At 37.6% G+C, this 23338-nt stretch overlaps 2 protein-coding genes across 5 annotated transcripts in view; both read right to left on the bottom strand.

Moving 5' to 3' along the window:
• Positions 1 to 6458, bottom strand: part of b3glcta (beta 3-glucosyltransferase a) — a 51898-nt gene extending 45440 nt beyond the window's left edge. For 2 of the 4 annotated variants that reach the window (XM_063907559.1, XM_063907556.1), the window contains exons 1-2: positions 6332 to 6458; positions 5695 to 5770 (exon numbers count right to left, since the gene is read on the bottom strand). In XM_063907559.1, the coding sequence (XP_063763629.1) occupies positions 5695 to 5770; positions 6332 to 6379 (124 nt within the window). In that variant the 5' untranslated portion in view covers positions 6380 to 6458. Of the gene's footprint in view, positions 1 to 5445; positions 5627 to 5694; positions 5827 to 6331 lie in introns of those variants that run through there. The other 2 variants (XM_063907557.1, XM_063907558.1) reach the window with 2 other exon arrangements.
• Positions 6459 to 8989: 2531 nt separating this feature from the next.
• On the bottom strand, positions 8990 to 22725 carry wdr95 (WD40 repeat domain 95). Its single transcript, XM_063907451.1, is given in 32 exon segments — positions 8990 to 9307; positions 9453 to 9525; positions 9628 to 9809; positions 10282 to 10370; positions 10769 to 10808; positions 10912 to 11044; positions 11615 to 11673; positions 11776 to 11871; positions 11971 to 12133; positions 14566 to 14625; positions 15014 to 15059; positions 15147 to 15201; positions 15540 to 15619; positions 15720 to 15826; positions 15967 to 16069; positions 16257 to 16408; positions 16890 to 16995; positions 17084 to 17324; positions 17865 to 17934; positions 18110 to 18227; positions 18787 to 18833; positions 18942 to 18987; positions 19068 to 19119; positions 19122 to 19159; positions 19284 to 19368; positions 19722 to 19956; positions 20395 to 20460; positions 20627 to 20710; positions 20798 to 20851; positions 21027 to 21050; positions 21997 to 22196; positions 22716 to 22725. Coding segments are annotated over 31 exon segments (2871 nt in total). The 3' UTR covers positions 8990 to 9307; positions 9453 to 9495.
• Between the last annotated feature and the right edge of the window lie 613 nt (positions 22726 to 23338).

The following is a 23338-nucleotide window of genomic DNA, read 5'->3' as shown; positions in this document are numbered from 1 at the left end:
GGTAGTCTAAAAGCTGCTTTACACAGGCAGGACTAAACAACAAAAGACTACTTTAGGCTATTATAGTTGAAATACACAAAGAATTAAAATTAAAAAGATAACTCAGAGCCTAAGTCCTTCGAGCGGAGTATATGCTGGATCGTTGAGAGCACCATTCATCTATTCAAGTTTATAATTAGAGCAGAGAGCTTACAGCCAATTAAATTGCCATCATTTCTGAGATGAGGAAAGTCTTCTCAGAAAGGTTCCCAGGATTTAAAATCAATACATCAAAAAAAACAGCAGTGTCTCAGAATTCACACAGCCGTTTATATCAAATCAGGCAGCTTGCACTCCAACATCAGTCAGCTTCAAATCTGACTTTAACTAGCTAATATAATTCAGAAAGAGTTACACTTTCTCCTCCTGGCTCGCAGCGGCAGCCATTAGACGGCTACTGAGAGCGTTGATTAAAAACTAAAAAGCAAAGACATCTAGACACAATCCAGCAGAAATTCCTCTAATAGTATTATATCCAATGTCCACACAAAAACTCCTAGCGTACATAAAAAGGAACAGAATTCATAAAATAGATACAGTCTGTGTAATTTGACCGGCTACTGTAAATTGGCTCAAATGCAAGAAAACCCTCCTATTAAATTATTCAGAGGAGCGGATTTAACTTCAGAACACTTTAGTGTGTAAAGCCTCGAGTAAAGCCATCAGTTCAGAACAAACGAACAGTGTAATGAACCTAATTATTCAATCATGAAAGCATGAAAAAGACAACATTATGGCTTCTAAAGAAAAGTAAAGCATGTGCATGCTGATATAAAAATTGCTATTTATTTTGGGAAATATAATGATTTGCATTACAAACTTTATTTTTTTAGCAACAAAATGTCAGCTATACCAAACTTACTTATGCAATACAAATAGAATGACTCTGATTTCCTCTTGCCAAGTGTACAAGTATAAAATCAGATTCTTAAATCCCGCCTCTGTTTAATGAGATTGACTACACTATAATCCGGCATCTATGTTTTGAAGTGAAAAGAAGCTTCCTACAGGAATATGTCCACAACACAATCTGCTCATTCTGCCCATCTTTTCACCACCCTGGAGAGGGACAGGCTGAGACACAAGGAGCAATAGTAACTCCCCACATAATGCCAGGACTGCTGATCGGAGCACCGTGATCTCATCACCTCTTCAGCCTGCATAATCAAGTGTGTTGTTTCAAATCATGTTTTCCAATTGAGCCGCACCGAGGAGAACTAGTTTGCTTTGATTTTAGAAACTCTGCAAAGCGCTATACACGCTGAAACCTCAGAATAGTTCGGTTGAATTCCTTTCAACAAGATTCTCAATTTATATCGTCTTTGTAATAAAAGCAGATGGCTGATGCAATTAGCCAGGAAACACTGTGCACATAACAATGGGAAAGAATCAAGTTGGTATGGTGTACAGAGAAACTGTGTACATTGGGTACTTCACAGGACTATGATTTGCTTTGTAAGAGTTGAACGATTTCTTTCAAATCAGAAACTACCTGATTTAAAGAGCAATTAAAAAAATGATTTGCTACTTTGGAAGTGCTTTTGTGTCTGATAAAAGTTTTCACATCACTCAGGATTAAATGGCTACAGCAGGAGTGGGTATTAACGGAGACACAACATGAAAGCACTTTGGAGGAACTACACATTGTACATTACACAATTCACATGAACAAAAGGCAACTATCCAGGTGTTATAGTCACTTCAGTGCTAATTAGCAGTCAGTGTCAGCTTTAAAAAAGGGTCTCTAATAATCCTCATGCCCATATGCGTGTGTTAAAGGAAATATTAGACAACTGAAACCTAAAAAGCCATAGAAGAGGAGAGAATAGTGAAAAGCACAAACTGCAGCTGCACTGGTCCCAAAAAGCAATATTACTTCATCTGGAAGAGACAATGAAATCTAAAATCATGGTAGCTTTTCAATGTTGATAGTGACAATGCAGGTCAAAGCACAAACATCCCCAGATGGACAGCAATAAAGCTGATTTCTGCTCTTATCAACCACTTCTAAAACCAGAGACAGCCGCTTCCAACCCTGGAGTTCGTAAAGAGAGAATATTGGACTACTACTGGTGGTGACTGAGAAGATTCAAATGGGATTCTCATGTCACCTTGTTTCTGCCATTAAAGTGTGTTAAAATTAACACAGTTCACTTTCATCTTGCTTTATTCATGCAAAATGTATGGCTGCAGAGTTTTTGGGAGTCCACAGTCAACACAACACAGGTGTTGACTGCCGAGTCTAGCTGTTAGCTAACGCTCTGTGTGTCAGCACTGAAATTGTTACAGAAGTATTAAAACCACACTGGATGCTCCTATGATGTCAATGCTAATATTTAGTGCCGATGCATGCATTGTTTCATATGTAGCAAGGCAGAAAATATATTATGTCTATGCAAGTGTAACAACTGATGCAGCAGATAGGTGTTTTCTACACGGCACAATTTAGCTTAGCCCTTCTATGACAACCATGTTGATTGACTTTTTTGAACCTTGACCATACCTAGTTACTGAGCATAGACACTGCACAAAGCGAGAATTTTCAAACCCTTAGGGGTAAATGAAAAAAGGACATTGTCAATTAACCTATTCTGGGTTTGCAGAACTGTTCTATATGGAAACACTAGTCAGGCAAGATGGTTCATGCCTCAGAAAGTGTGATGGACGAGAATAAGAGTGATTTAAAAATGTATCAAAAGTCTCAATTCCTCCTTCTATAACCCCTATCAGTTTAACATACGAGGAATGGAGTCACGCAACTCAGTAAGAAACACTTCTGAACTCATGTAGACCGATCAATTTGCTTTGTGTTCAGTGTAAAAAGGATTCCACTTTGTCCTTATAAATCAAACATAGCTTAATGCAGATTTAACTCATTTTGTATTGTTGGTGAAAAACCTTTAAAGTGAATCACAAAATGATTTCTATAATTATTTCAATGATAAACATTTTGAGGTGATTGACGCAGCCAACCGTTTATAATAAAAGCTGCTCCTCAAAGAAGTGGCACAGATGGCACACAGTGTGCACTGCACATAAAATTGTAATAATGCATCATTTAATGTTAGGTATGCAAGAAGAACAAGCTTCATCTGGCATTGTGTCAAAGTAAATCAAACCTCCTTATTTTCATTTAGAACGCATACAGGCAAATCGTAACCCAGTGTTGCTTCTGGTTGGAATTATCTTAATACTATCTTTATTTACCTTCAGTGATCATAATTGTTCCATGTAAAACCTATGTGAAGGCCCTCAAGCACTTTTAAACCAGTAAGAGATAAAGTTATCTTTTCAGAATATGATGCATCCCCAAGCTTTGGGACTGTGGATGGCATCTCTAATGGCTGTCGATCAACTTCAGCAGGCACTTTTCAGTTGATGAGAGCCACAGCAGCAGCTGGACCTTGAAAACCTCTTGAATCACAGACCTCCTCATCCTGTCACCCAGCATGTCGAGAAGACTCAATGCAGCTACTTGTGTCTGCAATCTCAGTCCTCCAATCACTCAAAAACGTGTAACAGCTGGATGTCAACTTAAGGTTGTTTGTGAGCTTTTCCCTGTGATTAATTTATCATCTAATCATCATCACCTACAATGATCTAACAATACTTGCGTTAAGACAATTCTGAGTGAAAGCTCAAGACTCTTGAAGCTGAGGTGATGAAAATCTGGTGATGGAGTGATAAAGCCTTAAAATTGAATCCACATTTTGGGTCAGTACTCTCTCTGTCCCAAATACAATCATTGTAGTAGACCAAACATCAACAATCCCATTTAGACTTTATGGATTTAGCACAACTGCCACAATTGCAATGCGGCCTGTCTGGAATGCTGTAGCATTTAACTTGGAGGCTGCTGCTCCTCATCCCGACTGCATAACACTCACATGGCTCCAATGCACATCAGAAATGACAGCCTGTTGATGTATACTGGATCACATCATTGAAACAGCAAAGGTGGCACCATAATGTCATCAAATTGGACCTTGGCTGCACCTTGGTCTTAGGACCATGTATATTACATACAGGGGAACAGCAGCCCTGTCAAGAGTCAGAGCTGCCCACCTAACCATGCTCAACTCTGTGCCAAACACAGCTTTCACTTGTACACAGGATACCAGTGGATTGCAAGATTGACTCTGGCAAACCATACTGCCGAGCCTAGACTGTACTCTATTTTTGACATGTCAACATGCCTTAATAGTAGCCCTGAATTATAGGTTTTTGGACATTTTTCAGAATTGCTAAAAATGGAACATTCATCCCATTCCTGTTAATATAATAGTGAGACAAATGTTCATTTATGACCCCTAACAAGAAAAATGATGGTACAAAATGTCACAAATAATATTTGATATCTGCATTACAAAAGAACTTCAATGTGGTCATTTGGAAAGAAAGAAAAAAACAAATTATAATTTGATTTTAGTTAATAATTGAGTGAGTCAGGGGGCAAGAAAGCAGATGACCAATTATTGAGGTGGCAAAGTGTAGATTTCAAACTGAATATTATAGGTAGAATCAAATTAATAATAAATCACTGTTACCTGAAGATAATTCCTGCAGCGTTAAGATTCATATAGACCCTCCAGTTAAACTGTTAGCTCTGTTTGAAGTCTTCAACACAAAAGCTTTTTTATTATTTCCTGTGTATTGACCCAGGCAGATTAAGCAATTTTCTTGCAGTAACATCATATTAGCAGATCCTTGTGTATTCTGGCATTTCTTATAACAGCGACAATTTTCAGTCCAATCAAGGCAGACAGAGTCTCCTGCGCTCAGCATTTATCTCCACATTTCAGGAGGATGGCCAAATAGTACAAGGCCAATGCAATATTGGTCACTCACTGCAATTCTCTCCACAGCTGCAGCCTCATTGTGTGCTGCTGCGCCCAACCTAATGGACATGACACATCACTGAATATATTAGGTACTGTATAGCAGAAAATATGCAAACTGCATGTACTGATTTCTAAATGGTCAAATAGAATCACCTGAAATATTTGACATTAAGGTAAGTAAAAATGTAATCACGCACAATTCGACATATTCCTTCAACACACGTGTTTTTAAATAAAAGCACAATTACGCTTTTTTAGAAGTCTGTTAGGACTGTGGACATTTATTCCTGTGTCCCCCTTTAATGGAAACACAGGAATAAAGGACTGCACGTTGTTTACTCTTCTACATTTGTTGCTAAATTCATGGTACACATCCAGACTGACAGGAAGAATTCTGACTTTGTAAGCCTGACAATAGCTAGGGATTTAGGTGCATCTATGCTCGGTCTTGCCTCCCACTCGTGCACGGTGGATATATGACAGGAAGAAGCTACTTCACTCTTCGCATTCGTGAACAGATTATAAACACAAATGTTACGATTCCAAAAGGAGAACATTTTCAAACCTTTTCCCCTGACGAACTCCAGTGTAAACTTGCAGTTAGTGCTCTGCATAAACCCACATGGCGTGCAAATCGTCTTTCAACTCAGGAAGTTGAGGCGAATCATGGCTCCGCACTTCACAAACAGTTAGGGACTCACAAATCGTAAAACGCACACTGTTTACTGTTGAGGGTGTCAGTACGTCCCTCACAGAGCTGTGTGGTCCGAACCCACTGACATGAAGATTAGAAAGTAAAGTGGGTCCTACTTACAGACGGAGAGGAAAATCAAACAGCCTGCCACTTTTTGCCCGATGTGGGGGTTGTTCGACAGCATCCTGGGAGAGTCCTGTGAGCAGTGTAAAAGGTGAAGGAAGCTCGCAGTGCATGGGCTCTCTGACTGTGCTAGAAAAACAAAACACAACAGGGCTTTTCCCTTTTCACAGTTTCACGGAAAACGGGGAGTGGGTTTGTGCTCTGCTAGGAGGCTTCACGTTTTCTGTACGAGGCTCAGCGACGCGCTCTGCTGGCGGAAAGAGTTCACTGAGGCAGCCCGAGCTAAAGTCACATAGTTTAATGTATGGGTTTAGTGGTTCCTGTATCCTCAATTCCGTTATAAAAAGTGTGTTCAGCTCCGCAGTTTATACAGAGATAACTCTAATAGGGCTGCAGCCAATATCTGAGAAGGACGGTCAGGATTATTTTCATTAAAGATTACTTTGTCAATTAATTGCTTCGTTAAATAGTTTTTTTTAAAAACCTCAATAACCCTGACTATGTAAGCTCATGACAGAAATCAAATTACAGCAGAAAACATTCACAATTGCTGTTATTAGCAAACATCTGTCATTTCTGGTTATATAATATAACGTAGGCCAATATATCAAGTAGCCTACACATTTTAACTCACCACATGGTTTAATATTGTATCAAAGACCCAGTGCCAGAATACAAACATACCAAAATAAGCCTAAGAAGATAAAGGTAGCTACCTAAAGCCCTGAGTTTAAACACACCACATATACTTTGTGTTTTCATGGCAGGAAAAGCACAGCAGTAACTAATTGCATTAATTAACGGCTCTATTCAGTTAGAATAAGGCATGCCACTGCCAGTATTCCCTGGGTTTGGATCGTTAATGTTGTAAATAACTGTTTTGTCGAGACAACTGTCAGCTGTGAACAAACCAGTTAGGGCTAACAGTGCATGTCCCTGAAATTGATACCACAGTAGGCCCACAGTAGAGAGAGTTGTTGTGATTTAACCTTGGTGTATTCCAGGTAGAAACATGCACTCATAGAATCCACATGGAACAATTTACCAACACTTTTTGACCCACATATTTTTGAAGTTCTCTTAGTTTTTGTAAGATACATGACCAGTGTTTACTAAAGTCATACTTTATTTACATCGTTTACTTAAATTATTAAGACACCTACAAGTACTTGGAAGTCCAACACATTTTTTTCCCTGATTCACAACTCTCAGAACATCTTTCTCAATTTCAGTTAACTTGTACTTTTAAGAGTGGGACACCAAGCGCCTTATCGTCATTCTTATTTGTAAATAAAGAATGGTTATTTATTTCCAGCATAACTTTGACTTGAACAGGGAGATAATTACCACAATACCTGAAAGTGAAAAACTGTTTAGGTGTATAGGTCTGTAATTATGTGATGCTTGATATTATTAAATGTAAAATATGTACATGTACATCTGAATGACTACAATTAATTTACACTATGAGTGACTACATCACATTTAGTTTATCTAGAACAAATTTGTATGCTGGCTTACTATTTCAGCTGAATTACACATTTTTAGCAAATATGTCATGCTAAGGAAATCCAGACTTGAGATAAAAGTTTAACAAAATCTCTTTCTCAGGTTTTCCTCAGATATGAGTTATGTCATCTGAAGGGAATGTTTTTCGGAGGTCTGTAATGAAGTTAAGAGGTAATGATCCTAAGAAGTGTCTCAGTCCTGACCACAGTAATGGCTTCATTTAGCTTTTAAATAACAGAAATATAACATCAAATCATGCCCACTGAAATGTGCATAGAAAAGCAAGGACCAAGTTACAACAATATGTCAGTGTAATATTTATAACTGCAGGTATGGGATGTTAAGCACTGATGAATGTCAGGCTGGTCAGGCTGGTCTGGAGGACAAACTGAAGTCCAGGCAGATCAAGAACCAATGTGGGGGTCCCATTTTGAATTTAAGCCCCCAAAAGGACACCAGCTGATTATGATGTGGCTAAAGTGTTAACTTAATTTATCTTTGATTTAAACTTAAAGATGCTTATATATTAGTATGTTTTTTTTTCATCAAATACCAATAAATGATTGTTTTGTTTATAGGCCGATACAACCTGATATAGTATCATTAACTTTGATCTTTAGTTGTTTAGTTTGTCATCTCATGAATACATCATTCGTGTTAATGTACTAACTGGTCAATCCAGATTTGTGACCATTACCAAGTCTCTCCTACAGCTAGAAATTAGAAAAAACAAGAAAGTGTCCCCCTGAAATGAATGAATGAAACACAGTTAGGTTTTTTGGTTCATGTCACACTATTTTTAAAGAATGGGCGTGAACAAAACACATGATGTATGGTTAGCTGTGACCTATAATTAAGATGCTTCCCACCCAGAATATTTCATTCCTCTACTTTCAAAATTACAGATCTCTCCTTTCCTTTGGGTGCTTTTATTGTCTGAGCATTCCTGAGTAAGTCTGAGCTCCCACTTCTTTGAATTTGTTTTGGTAATGAGGTTATAGGGCAGTGCTAATAGTTACTGTAATCAAACAAGGGTGGTTGGGCAAACCTACCCAGGGATCCTCTTGTTTGTAAACATTAAATTGTGTGTGTGTGTGTGTGTGTGTGTGTGTGTGTGTGTGTGTGTGTGTGTGTGTGTGTGTGTGTGTGTGTGTGTGTGTGTGTGTGTGTGTGTGTGTGTGTGTGTGTGTGTGTGTATGTGTGTGTGTGTGTGTGTGTGTGTCACACTGTGCATGTCACAATTTATTATTCTTGCACACATAGGGGTGTGTCTGCTCACATATGGCTGGCTCTCAATCTACTTACAAATGGGCAGCTAAAAGTGTTGCATCCTGTCACATGTTCTAAACTACAGTAGTAGTGTACATTCAAATCCGTTACCCTGAAATTTATCTCTCCCTATTCTGCTTTTGAGAGGTGGTGTTTAATAAGGCACCCTCCATCCAAACATAAATATACCTGAACACTACCTGTATATAATAAAGGAAGTAGCGAACAGTCAAAACAAGATTGTTACGAAAGTTGTCATGCAGGTTTTTATTAATAATACACTGGATGCCAAAGCGCCTTTATACGATCCAAGATAATGTACTTAAAACAAGGATAACAAATCATATTTTAAATATAAATACATGTATTATGCAAACTAGGAAAGGTGGTGATATATCCCACTCCCCCTTTTCAAGATTTTAGAACTATAAAATTGTCTTTGTGAGAAAAAACTTCTTTTCTCACATTAAAACAGAGAATCAACATAGGCATTTATTTGGATTTATGTGTTTTCTTCTGTCCACCTGCTCTAATGCTCCACTATCACCACAAGCTATTCTCTGTCCGTCTGTCTCCTCAGCTCTTTAGTGCTGAGTATGTCATGCATAGTAGGAATTTAGAAATGTTTTATTTGAAGGAGTTCTATTACTGGATGCGACAATGATCTATTTTCCCCTTTTGCGATCAATACAGTTTCATATTTTTCAAATGACTCTAGTTCCTCCACCCTTCTTATAACAGGTCTGGTGTTGGATGGCTCCACGGCATGAAGCCTTTCAGAGCACAGTGGTTCGATAGCTTGTTAGCATGCCTGAGAGTTCCATGACAGAGCCTGAAATGCAAAAGAAGACACACTCACTCTGAATATAAGTTCATAATATAACTCTATACCTCTGTCACTTTTTAAGCTGAGTCTGGTGAAAGTCTTGCATAACATGTGTACAGCAGCTTTTGTTGGTGTAATGGTTATTACTCACCCTGTCTTTTGTTCCTCCGGGTAAAACCTGCCTTTAATCTTCCTCAATGTCTCACCTTACTGTGTGTCTCTGACTGCAATCATGACGTAAGAGGAGCAGGCACAGTTCAGTTTGGTTCAGAGAGACACATAGCTTACACAGATCAGATAATTTTAAGTGAAGTAATTCAGCTCACCTTATGTTCACCTCTATGAGCCCCAGACTTGTCAGGATCGATGTCATCAGAACAAGTTTTAACATTCAGAATTTCATGATGTGCCATGCTCAGAGGATCAATGAGGACCTCATAGGGGACAGCAGGATGTTTCCAAGAGGACGATATATGGACACTCCAGCTCTCAGACTGCCCAAAGGTCCCTGTGGACAAAGACTTTGCATTTCTATGATTTTTTTTAGATTGGGCAGCATTTTGCTGAAGGAAATCTGCCTGAATAAATGTGTACCAGAAAGTAATTCACATAGTGTAAACCAGCAGCCAGGAAGTATTTTAGCATAGAAGCGTTGGTTGTTTACGCACTCTCTAGGCAAATGTAATTAAGCTATGATGTAGTTTGCTGTTTGCCCTGTACTTGATGGGTACTTAAAGGTGACAGGGCACATTCACACTACAGGAGGAGCGGGAGTAAAAGGGTACTATAAGGGCCAGGCAGATTATTTTTACCCCAGGCCCCATAGTGGTTAACCCAGTCATGAATATTGTCACACTGAAAGAAGAAACCCACAAATAACAGCATTTCCACTTAAAGCACCGCTCCATGATTTATGTTGTTGGCATGGAAATTAATAATGTCTAGAAAGAGGGGATTGACAGATGCAAAATGTCACCCACCTATGTATTCTCCATGTGCGCTCCAAAGGCGCACAGTGTAGTCTGTGGATGAGGTAAGCACCACTTGATCATTGTCAACAATCTGCAGGCTGGACCAGAATACAGAGACATGAGATTTAATGAGAGAAGGCATTTCTGGCAGAACACCCTAAATCATCCACTCTGTTGGTATGTCTGATGGCAGATGCACCCCGCACAGCACCTCACCTATACTGATTGTCTGTTTAAGACCTTCCCACACACAGTTTCTTCTTTACTTTGATTTGTCTACTGCAGTAGAAGGAAGTTTTGCTGTTCTGCTGCTACCAATAAGTCATTCTAAAAAAAAGATTGCTTCCACTAAGGATTTACCCTTGGGGACTTTTAAGCCTACAAACAACCAACAAATTAAAGTAAAACACACAACCCAAAGCATAATTCCTGCATGATAGCATTTACCATATTATAAAGATTAGATAAATATGACTGACCATGATTTTTTACATACCCAGTAATTCTGCTGGTGTGAGCACGCCAGAAGTTTTCAGCTGAATGAAGATGAAAACACAAAGAGGGATTAATTTCCCACGTTCTGATAAACAGTAACAGTTTTTCACTGTATGTCTAATCATGGTAAAATATTCAGATTACCTTTAGGTGACTTTTGCCCAGCAGCAAACTTTTCTATGCTGTAAACATAGATGTAACCAATCCGGTCAGCAGCGTACAGCAACGTGTCCTTGTCTGTTTTTGCCAGTTTTGTAATCTTTTGTTGGAATTTAGACTGCAACATGAATATAAAAAAAGGCTTAAGATTTTACTTTAAAATCATGGCACCGACATCTCACCAACTTTTCATATGTATTATTTTTGCATTAACTGACTATAACAACTGTTACTCTCCCTGGAAACAGACAGTATTGCCTGGTTACTTTTGTAGAGGAAACAAAAGTTCATTCTAATAATAATACCTTGAAACTGTTAAGAGACATTGTTGCTAGGTAACAAAAGAAGTTGGGCTATGATAGCAAAGAACATTTAGGTTTAGTTTTTTTGTGTCTTTAGTGAAAATTAATGACTTATTAAAGTTTTTTAGCCTCAAAACTCAATTTCTGTATTCATGAGCACATTTTTTATTAGGGCTACCCATATTAAAGGTCCTTGGTTTGCATTATGTAGCTGCAAGGAAGGTTCCTGCAAGTGTTAAAAAACTAACACTAAGCAAAGAAACAGTTTGCCACATATTATCTTAATGCCTGATTAGCAATTTTAAGTATAAGAGAAAGAAAACTAGAGTCCTAGCCCTTGAGACCCAAAAGTAAAACCAAGAATATTGTTGAGATACATTTCTTACAGCTTTGAAACTCCCGGCTAATTTGTTTCCACTCAGCACATTCCAGATATTTATACAACCTTTAAAGGAGAAAATACATAATTAAAAGTGTAATGGAATACATTGTGAGAGGCTGTAAAATGCAATCATGTGCTGTAATTAGAGCTGTTCATTACACTGACCCATGGCTCCTGCCGACAGCAGAGCTGTAGCAGAGGAAAAGTGCTGCAACTTGGAGTTCTTAAAGAAAATTATACTTGGGACACTTTTATCCAGTCCTATGTAACAGAAAAACACATAGAATAAATGCAATGTTACTATAGACATATCAGAGTTTTTGTTAAATATATTCAACATCTGCCTTGCTTCAAGATCACCTTCAACATTTTGGTGTTCAGCAAGAAGAGGGCTGACTATCCGACACCGTATTCGTCCAGAAACCACGTTCCACACTATAATCTCTCCATCATAGCTGCTGGTAGCTAAGAGAGATGGTGGACACTGCGCCACACAAAGGATGTCCTCCTTATGGCCACTCTTCTGAGAAGAGAAGTGTGAGGTTTTAAAAAAAAATAACTGCAGGATAAAACATTTAAGAGTTTGTATTACAGTTTGTTATGAAAGATTCCTGCCTTTTTTATTAACTAAGAACATAGTGGAATAAGTCACTTCAAAATGTCTAAAAATCTAACTAGCCTTGACAAAACTGTTACAATATGTGACTAAATATTTTTCTCACTCAGTGAGTGAGTGAGTGAGAGAGTGAGTGAGTGAGTGAGTGAGTGAGTGAGTGAGTGAGTGAGTGAGTGAGTGAGTGAGTGAGTGAGTGAGTGAGTGAGTGAGTGAGTGAGTGAGTGAGTGAGTAAGTGAGTGAGTGAGTTCCCCAGTTTGTTCACAAAAAAATGTAAGGAAGTGCAAACAAGTGAAATATTACTTCAGCCACTGTACTTCACACTGATACTGATGCTTATTGTGCTTCGTGTTTACTACCACTGAACTCAACAGAAATATGTTCTCTTGGTGTGATGCTGCCAACCAGAAACTGTACACAAATCAGGGAAAAGCAGATGGCATTTTTGTCTGGCACTGATTACTAGACTTACTGTAAATTATATTCCAAGGCCAAGTGCAATATTTAACTGAACTAGGCCATGTTTTGAAATATTAATGAGTTGTAACATAACTCAGACAATCTGGAGGTTCAGAGAAGAAATCAACAAAATGGCGGCTAAGTGGATACCGGAAACAAACCAATATACAGTATGTTTCTGTATATAGAAGAACCCATTGATCTCCTCCCTGCAGGCCATTAATGAAAAACAATTATCAGGGAAGGCTCTGATATGGGTCACTATTCTTACTGTCCTCCCTACTGCATTATTTCTTCTCTGTTTGTTTTTCTATTTGAGGGTAAGTGCAACCACCATCCATAATAAAGGAGATGGGAAACAGAGCCTGGCCGTGCATTCTGAGTAAAACTGACTACTTCATATAGGTAAAATCAGATAAAGGAACTGTAATCTATTCTGATATTTTATATGGACTGTACACAAAGCTTTCAGAGCACACGGTAGCATTTATTAATGAAGTTGTTGATTTTACTTTAGAGCAAAGAGAGATTTTATAAAGTTATTTTATAAAATCACAAATAGTATTTCAGAATACTATTACTATTACTATTAATACTATTAAGAATATAGTATTACTTTAGAGGCTCAAATCCATAGCTTCTTTAAGGAGATTTTTCTTGGGACAGTGGTATTGCTTTTTAATATACAACATTTGCCGGACCTTTTGTTCTAATCTAAATATAATTTCTGTGCACACAATAACGGTGAATAAATATACTGATGTTAACCTATTATACACTGTAGGTAGTGCATTCGTTTTACAAAAAAACAATCTTACATTTCAGTAAAAACTTAGTGAAGCTATTTGATGTGACATCAGCAGTGATGTGTCTGTGAGAAAACCTCAATATATATTATATATTACATTATAAATTAGTTTAGCCCTACATACAATATAGGTTAATGAAATTGGCAGGAAAATTGCTATCATCAAGTTTTTAATAACATTCTCAAGAGTAAGAGAAACAGAAAAGGGAAAGATGGAGTATAAAAGTGAGGCAGGGTTGAAGGGGTAACTTGCTGCTTGATTTAAAATAAAACAATTCTGCAAGCAATGCTGCACAGTAGGGCAGAGATCAGGGAGGCTGACTTACCAATATCTTACTGAGTTTTCTAGCTAGTCAGCAAAAAAAGGCTCTTAGGACCCCGTTGTCCTCTGTGTGTAATATGAACAAACAACTGGCAGTGAAGCTTTATCTACACAGCCCTTTAGGTGCACCAGTGACTGAGGCAGTGCATAGACATAACTGGCTCTTCTAATGTGAAATGTACAATGATAATATGTCAACAGCATTGTAACATTGTACTGCAGAGCTAAGTTTTTATATTATTTGTTTTGTATACAGTATATCATATTATATGTATTTGAATGTGTTTCTTATCCTCATTGTTGTAAAATTAATATAGGCACAATATTTGTCCCTGAAATACAGTGGAGTAGATGTATAACATCGCAGCTGCATTGCACCACATGCAGGAAAAAAACAGTATTATACTCCTACACTGTAGCAAAAAAATGATGAATGAGGATGTAATTAAATAAATACAGCGCTAGCACATATTGTTTTCTTGCCTGATGTGTTTTTGATCATGCATTCATTTAGCAAAAACATCCAATTTGTGTTTAGGGCATTTTTATAATGCTTTTTCAAAAATGGAAGAATAATGATCCATCCAGTGTTTCTACCACTGTCATCTAGTTTGCTTGGAATCAACGTCACAAGGGAATACTAACTCTCAGTTGGAGCCCATTGAATAACTTGTCTTGGGACTTTTATTTTTGTCGGCCTGAATCTCTTTTCTTAATGTTATTGTCAAGACAATTCCCTATTCATTGCTCACCAGATCATCCTGCCATGGAGGCTGTGGCCTCTGGACATGATGAAGGCCCTCAGGTATGTCCTGATAAAAGCAAATGCCCACTTAGCAAACAGAACACTTCAAATGTGGATATTAAAACACTGTATAATGTTATTAGCTGGTCAAACATATTACAATTCTTATTAAGCAGACAATGATAAGAAGTGAGATCTGCCATGCAGCAAAAAAATGTGCAGTTTGTTCTAGTTTTATAATGAAATGCAGGCTATATGCCACATGAACTATCAGTGTTTTGTTTTGTTTTTCACCATTGCAGAATGGAGCTCAGCTGGTAATGACAATGTAAACAAATGACAATGGGATACAACAGGATGGATGGTTGGATGGAGGAACTGGAGAAATAATTGGAATGGGATTTCTGAAGCACAAATGACAAATGACACCAAAAACTCATGGCTTTTGTACTCACTGGGTAAATGTCAATCTTCCGGTCCCCGCCAACAGACATCACATAGCTTCAAACATAAAATTGCACAAGCTCAACATAGATTAAAATGTATATTGAACCAATAACACTTGCCAACTATCACATCATTACTCACAAAGACATGTGAACTTGCAGAAAGATGCAGTCGCACACTTCGTTACCTACACCATCTACAGAAAAGATTGAAAGTGATTTTTCACAAATACATATACAGCTCCGGAACAAATTAAGAGACTACTCCAAATGTTTCTTAAATCTTTATCTCTATATGTATGGCAGCCATTCCAGTGTCTGTTGAATTTCAACATGGAGAAAAATTGTCAGTAGTTTATAGAATACAATAATAGAAAACATTATTAAAAAAATTAACAAAGACATACCTATAAATAATAAAACAAGAGCAAATAATAATGCTGAAGTGGTCTCTTAATTTTTTTCGGGGCTGTATATAATATAGTATACAAACTTTTTATTTTAAGCAGAAGTGATGAAAAGGTCAAATACATACCTTTCCTAAGTGTTTTTAGGCACTGACCATTGTTAAAGTTCCAGATCTTAACACAACCATCTCTTCCACCTGTGATGAGTCTGCAAATAAAATAAAAAAAACACTTAGTTATAATGAAGTTGTGGCTAATAACATTTTATGAAAGTTCAATGTATTGACAAACTGTTATATGTACTGTACCTCCTCCCTTTGGGGTCAAAAGCCATGCATGTGATGGCAGACTGGTCTTGTGTTCCACAAAATTCAAAAACCTGCCGCCCAGTGTCAAAATCCCAGACTTTAACCACCTGGAAAAAGTAACATATTGAGTAAACTGGACTAATATAAGTAAAATGAATATGATCATGTTTCTGTTTTAACATTGATTGAATTTCACTGGAAATTTGAAGCTGGGTCAGTTGTGTCTGTGAAGAATTCATTTACTCACAGATCCCTCACTGCAGCTGACAACCTGGCGGAATTCTTTACTGTATCCGCAGCACATTACAGCCTCATCATGGGAAGCAGTCAGACGGCTGTGAAGCCTCGGCCTTAAAGAGGAAAAAAATAACCAAATTAATAAAATAACAGTTCTTCAAAAGTCTTCTCTGTGTTTTTCCTTACTTGAATTTTACAAACCAGCAACCTTGAATTAGTTCTGCTGCGAAATATTTTCAAAATATCTTCACAGCACATTGGATTCTATTATGAATAAAGCACAGCAGCTTGACAACAAACCTTATTTTCAGGGAGAGCACAGCCATACAGTCTGCTGCAATGTAGAAGGATTTTACAGCAGAGGAATACGAGCAGGCAGATATGTCACCATGAATCCCGCTGGCTTGTGAGTCTGCTGTAAACAGGCAACACTGATCTTGAATATCCCAGATCTGAAACAGCAACAGGTAAACAGAAGTGTTCAAAAATGTTCACCCAATGCTGTGCTAAATAAAAACTAAAACCTTGAATGTATTGTAGAAGCACAGAAGTCTTAACCCTAATGTGCACCATAGAATATTAATACTCTATATAATTTACGTATCATACATACTGTAGCTTATCTAGGTGGAGCTTCTTTTTATCCAGCTGTGCAGTCATGTTTATAATAAGGCATTGTGTTTTATAAAATAAAATAAAACTTTAACAGAAAAGTAACAATAACCTTTATAAATGTATTTTAATGTCTTCTGAATTGTAGAGTAGTACAGTTGAAAAGCAGGAAAAAATTCAAGTCAAAGACAAGGTTACATTTTTGGTTTTAAATTTCAAAAGTTACCAACATTTATTGCACAGCATCAAATGAATGCTGTACTTCTTGGATCATTAAGAACATGCTTAAACACAGAAACTTAAAAATGAATCATAAATCACCTTCACTGTGCAGTCTATAGAGACAGAGAAGATCTGACCATTCTCTGGGAAGATGTGCAGGTAAGTGATTGGAGCCGAATGGCCTTTCAAAATACCGTTAGGTTTCCTAAAAGGAAAAACCGAACCAAGAGGTGAGGCTTTTTTATTTATTGTTAATTATCTTTAGGAAAGCACACTGAATTCTTGCTCCTCACCCAGAAAAATGTGGGTTCCACATTCGTATCAGCCTGTCCATGCCTCCAGTGACCAGCAAACTGTGCTTCGGACAAAGGTCAAAGGTCTTGACACCTTTAGATATGGTGAAAACTGTCTGGTCACATGATGAACGGAGTTGTGGAGTCCAGCTCAGTTGGATTTTCTTGGTTTTACCTTCATAGCAGGCCTCTCTGATCTCATCCAACTGCTGCTCAGCGTCTGTTAGAGGCAGCACACAGCCTGAAGAAGAAGAAAAAAAAGTATTATGAGGTCACGTGTATCAGCATTGATCAAACATGCCTTCTGTAGCAAGGGTGAGCCATTATCAGAATAAATTACCAAGCATGCAAGTCTTCATGATCGATCACACACACACACACACACACACACACACACACACACACACACACACACACACACACACACACACACACACACACACACACACACACACACACACACACACACACACACACACACACACACACACACATTCTTGCATTGATTGGTGAATTTGTGATGGATGACTCATAATGTGTCATCTCTTACTGCTCTCCTACCAGGCTGCCTAATGTTCGACACCAAATTGAATTACTTTACACGGTAGAGTTTTTATCAACACTTTCAGCATTCATCCTTTTTTGTGGATCTTAAATCACAGAGAATATGCACGTGTAAGGATAGATTAAAACTGTTTTAAGTCACAATAATGAAACCCATAATATTGCTAAACTTATGCCAACATTTTTCTCTTTAAAAGCAAAAAAAAACTGAAATTACCTATAACGAGTGCAGTAGATTCTTCCTTTGATGAGGAGACAACAGCGTGAAAACTAGGAAAATATTTTGCCTAGAGTTAGAGAGAGGAGTTAGTGGCTCAGCCTATTTCATTATTTTCCGTTCATAATGCAAGTAAATTGTTCACACTATCTGCAGATAATGTAAATTGAAACTTGGCTGAATTCAGATTTTTTTTCTTTATACTAAGAGAAGTGGACATGCACGTGGAAAAGGTTAAATGTCACCTGTGTTACCCAGTCCTGATGAACCTTCCATCTGATAAATGTCACATTTGGAGAAAGCACCGCATTGTCAATTGCTATGTTTGGCATATTTTCAACCTTCGGTAATTTATTCCATAACCTATAAAAAAATAATTAAGTTGTACATCATGCATGAAACTGGTTACATTTCACAGACACAGCCTCGCCTACAAATAGTACAAATTGTAGTTAGCGTATCATTTTTCAACCCTGTTTCTTTGCTAATAGAGCTTTTTACCCGGCTACTTTGCAGTATTTCAAATAGTCCATCAACTAAATTGTAAAATTCATTTTGAATTGTTTGAAAGAAGGAACTGCACGGCTACAAACCTGATATCTGGTGAAAAATGTTCTCTCAGTAATAGCTACTTATTGATATGTATAATGTACTGAGTGGAGACCAGACATTTTAGTCCTCAATGAGATTTAAGATAACACATAAATCATTTTCCTGCTCTAGATGTCTGTCTAGCAAAGCTCAATATTACATATTTTTCGGAATTAATTAAGAGTTTCTTATATTATAACGAACATATGAAAATGTAATTATGTTATTACTTCATTCACTGATTCACTGAAAATAAGAGTTGAACTTTGAAAAAAGAAATCAAAAAGGAAGTCACAGACTGAATGTTTGAACATCTATACAAGAAAATTACCTGAGGGTATCTCCAACAGAGGATATTAACATGATAGTAACACATCCCTGGAACACAAACACCACAATTAACCTCTGCCAGTAAAAAATCAAGTAGAGTATAATTAATGATAAGTTTGTTTAAGGATGATATCAGGATTTAGCCAAAGGACCTACGTCCGTGTCTCCATACACAATACAACATTTATCAGGGCCAGTGCAGCTATAAGGAAAAATAAAAGTCATTATTGTGACTTATTATGACATTTGGAAGATATGTTAACGTTCAGTTTTGTTGCTCACCCGAAGTCTAAAGTCAAAGGCACCGTTTCTAGTGCATTGATCTGGCAGTAGGCTCCAGAGTGGAAAGCTCATAAAGCTGGATTTCTCTGTCCCTGCAAGATAAAAAAAAAAAGACGCACACAATTAGAAAAGCCAGAATAGTTTGTACCCTGCAGTCAATTTACTTTAAACAGAATCTGGTCTTTAATTATATTATTGAAGCTTTTGTCATATTACCCAGTTCCAATCATCAGCTTGTTAAACTCTGTCATCAGAATAAAGTCACTTGCCCACTTTGACTTCCTGCTTGCTGGTCCTACATCTGGAATAAAATGATGTTAGAAACATTTAGTGAGGAAATACCAGCTGTGTTATTCATGATCAATTAAATTAAAGGCAGTCTTATTATAAACCTCCATTGGCACAGAGCAAATCTATGAGCCACATTGTTGTCATGGGGGGACATGTTCCTATATTACTCTGGCACTGTAACCATTTGTTTGTGTGATAAACAAAAACGACACACTCATGGGCCAAGGTCTGTGCACCCAGTAGTAGGAACCAATGGGTTTGGGGCTTGCAGACATTATTTAAAGGCAGAGTTATGGTCTTTAATGTGCTTGATGAAAATAAAAATTAAAAGTATTTTGGTGAATGTACAAGGTAAAAAAATACATACAAATATATGTTGGGTCTTCAGTGGTTTCAGTTCAGGGCTCCAGTAGCAAACAACCCCGTCTTCTCTCACTGTTACAATGGTGCAATCATGGCTGGAGTGGATGTTAACGATGGGGAGGCCATGACACAACGTCTTCATAGAGGCTGGCAGAGTAAAAGCCACCTGCTTGCTGCGTCTCACAGTTTCCTGCTTCTCTTTGTACTCATGCATCATGTGTGTGCAGAACTCACCCTGTGTCACATCAATTTTGTGTCAGGTTAGGGTTGTCTATCCTGCACCTTGACAACCATACAATTTTTATCATGGCTTTATGAGTAGGGTTAGATTTCAGCGGTAGGGGGGAAACAAAAATACAGAAATACTTGTGGCAAAAACAAATTGTCTGTTGATGATTCCTGCTAGTTTCTACGTGTTACAATTTGTTACAATATGCTTTCCAAATTAATGAGTAAATGCGTTATCATGCAGTAAAATGTGTATTAAAATTCCTGGTTTAGCCTGAATCATCGTGTTCAGCTGAGTAACAGCTCTACATGCTCTACTTATTATTGCTGAATTACAACTGTCACATTTCATAGGGCATAGTGTGCAAAGTGTCATAAAAAAGACAAACCTCCTGAATGAAATTGATGCATGCTCCATAAGAAATAAATATAAATTTCATCTCACCCATGAAATCTGTCCTTGGCCCAAATAATCAATCTTCTTAAATAACCCTTGTATCTGCGCATTGCTCTGTGAAATAACAAAAGAATACTGAACAACGACACTTAGTGTAAATCAGTTCTGGCAATAGCTAACGCTCCTCCTTGATTACAAAGAAGTGAGACACAGAGAATGCAGGGATGAGAAAATCTGAGACAGAATAAAAATATTAGGAGGAATGTTCCACTGTCCTTACTGTCTTAGGCAAACCCAAACACTTCTTCAATAAATGTCCAAAACGCTTTGCATCAATGGATCTCGAGCCACCCCTTTCAAATTCCTTTACAAGGAAAAATAATGTCACATATTGCAGAAATGCATATCCAGACTGACAGTGAGTTTTTTTTAAAGATGCAGTTTACGGTACCTCGAATGCTAGTTTCAATTTCTGGAGGTTGTCGAGTGATATCGTCTCATCAAGCTTATTGGAGAAAAAAACAAACACTTGTGACATGTGTTATGATATCAACCAATTAATGCTGGTTGATTATGAATATTCAAAGAAAAGAGCACAATACAAAATATACCAGAAATATGGTTTATTTTGCAATAAAATGCTACTTCCAATTTTTTTCAGTCCACTCAAATGCACTCACCAGGCAGTTGATAAAGCATGCGTGCTAGAGAAGAGATATTAACACCATGTAATTATCAACACATATGATTAGGGCTTCACCTCTGAGTATAAATAATTATCTGTAAAGGCCATTTGTCTGCTATGAGATGTGGAGATGCTTTCACAAGGCGGGATGGCTGGCCATGTTCTCTGCGTCTAATGCCCTCTATTCATTTGGCTACGGTTTCCTAGCAACGGGTCATTGATCCATGACACTATTTGATCCATCATTAATAAATAACGGGGATAAACAGCCTAATTACTTAAGGATGTCAGAGATAATTGTTTTATCAGTCAGTGATGGAAGTGCTGAAAGTTGTCTGCTTTACAAATCTCTTTATGAAAACTGCATAACTTTGAACTCCTGAGCCTGCTCCTTCCAATCTGCCGTGGCACATTGCTCATTACAGTAAGCAGGAGAGTGTGACTGACATATGCACCGGCAATTTTAGCTGGTGTTCATGCTCCTGCATCAGTCCTTAATTTTTTGTCAGCTTGAATTTGAATACTGCTGAGGTCCATTTAAGTGGTTAGCTCAGCAACTAAATTCGGTTCTACTTTGGACTGAACCATGGCCAGCTCTGGCTCTGGGACAGATTGTCGTGCCCAATGCAGTGTCAGGCTGTGAGTACATTGATCATCAATGTAATTTAAAATGGCACTTTTGGAATTACCTCATTCTTTCTGCAGCTCACCTTGTGAGTGGGATATGCTTCAGCTGTAGCTGAGTTTAACAACGTCAGAAAGAGTGTGTAAACTATTTATCGTAACACTCTAGTGACACCTTGAGGCTAAATGCTGCAACTTAAAGAAAGCAGACTCAATGTTAAAAGGATGAAAATCTATCATGGAACTGAAACAATCCTAATTTAGGAGAATCTTTCAGTTTCAGAGGTCAAATATATCACACCTATTTCTATGATTTTAAATTAAAGTGTTGTAAACTGTACCTTGAGGCTGCACAATTTGCAAGTTGAGTAAATAATAGAGTGTTGTCGTCTTATTTGAGTCTCATCTCCAATGGTGATCGAGTGTCTTCGCCTGTTCTGTCTCAGCAGCTCTCGCACAAGCCATTCAGGCTGCTGTTGTCTGTCCTTGCTGAGGTCATCTGTGAGTTTCCCACCGCAACAACCTGACCCCGTCGTCCTGTCTGCAGTTCTCCACAGTTCACATATGATGATGGAGGATTGAGATGTTGGTTTAATTAAATGCAAGCACTGTTCTTATAGCAGATTGTTATGATGGGTAATTTTTGTTTTGGAACACATTACAATTATATGAGAAGCTTTTTATTTTGGTTATTTGTATTGTTTATTTTGTTGACACCAAGTATCCAACAATGTTACACATTAAAAACAATAAAAGTGCACTAGAAGTTATGCATATATTAAATCTTTGCAGCATGATTTTTCCATGGATATAAAAAGAGAGCAGTTATCAGACTTCTATTACCTGTACATGGTAACTCCTCAGTGCTGCCCCACTTGGCAACTCAAGCACCATGACAACAGTAAACATGTTCTTAACATTACAGAGAAACAAGGCAAAGGCTCAACCTTTTATTACTATAAGTTCTCCAGAAAATGAAGACACAATTGGTTTTAACTATAAAATGATCAAGAAAAATAAACGTGAGTTAATTAAGGAGAGAAACATAGTAGCAGATTACCTGGACACATGTTGGGTTTCTAATCTTCCTGAGGCTGAAGAAGAGCGGACCTTCATCCCCAATGGCATCCTTGTTAGTTGTTAAAGTTTAAAGGGTTGTCGTGATATAAAACGCAGCCTTTAGTGCAGCACATTGCCTCAGACACAATTTAAAAACACAGATCTCACATTAGTCTACCTGACACTCACTCTAACATTACACCTGAGCTGATCAGGTGGCCCCATGGTAGCTAAGGAACCAAGGGTGACAACTGAGATGACACTAAAGACAAGAACCTGCACCTTGTTGACGACCTTGTTAGAACCATGTTAAATCTTGTTTAAAACTAACAATGTATTGCTTTGTTTACATTGTACTTAAATTAGATGATTATTATAACAATCTTTAGGTAATACTATTTGAATTTTATCATTAATGTTGACACATGTTTTAATTTGCCTTGAACTACCGAGGGAATAAATAAATAAAAGCTAAATCATTAAATTTCTTTTAGATTGACATGGAATACAGTGTATCAGAATGCAAAACAGAAGGATAAAAAAGTGGTGCTGCTTGGGATATTATAAGCAGATTGAACCATTAAACCAATGTAATATGTTTTTAATGAGATGTGTTATCAAGCT

Source organism: Eleginops maclovinus, chromosome 18 (assembly GCF_036324505.1).
Source record: "Eleginops maclovinus isolate JMC-PN-2008 ecotype Puerto Natales chromosome 18, JC_Emac_rtc_rv5, whole genome shotgun sequence".
Taxonomy (NCBI): Eukaryota; Metazoa; Chordata; class Actinopteri; order Perciformes; family Eleginopidae; genus Eleginops; species Eleginops maclovinus.
Note: the sequence above shows the minus strand (reverse complement) of the source record. Positions and strands in the feature narration are given on the sequence as shown.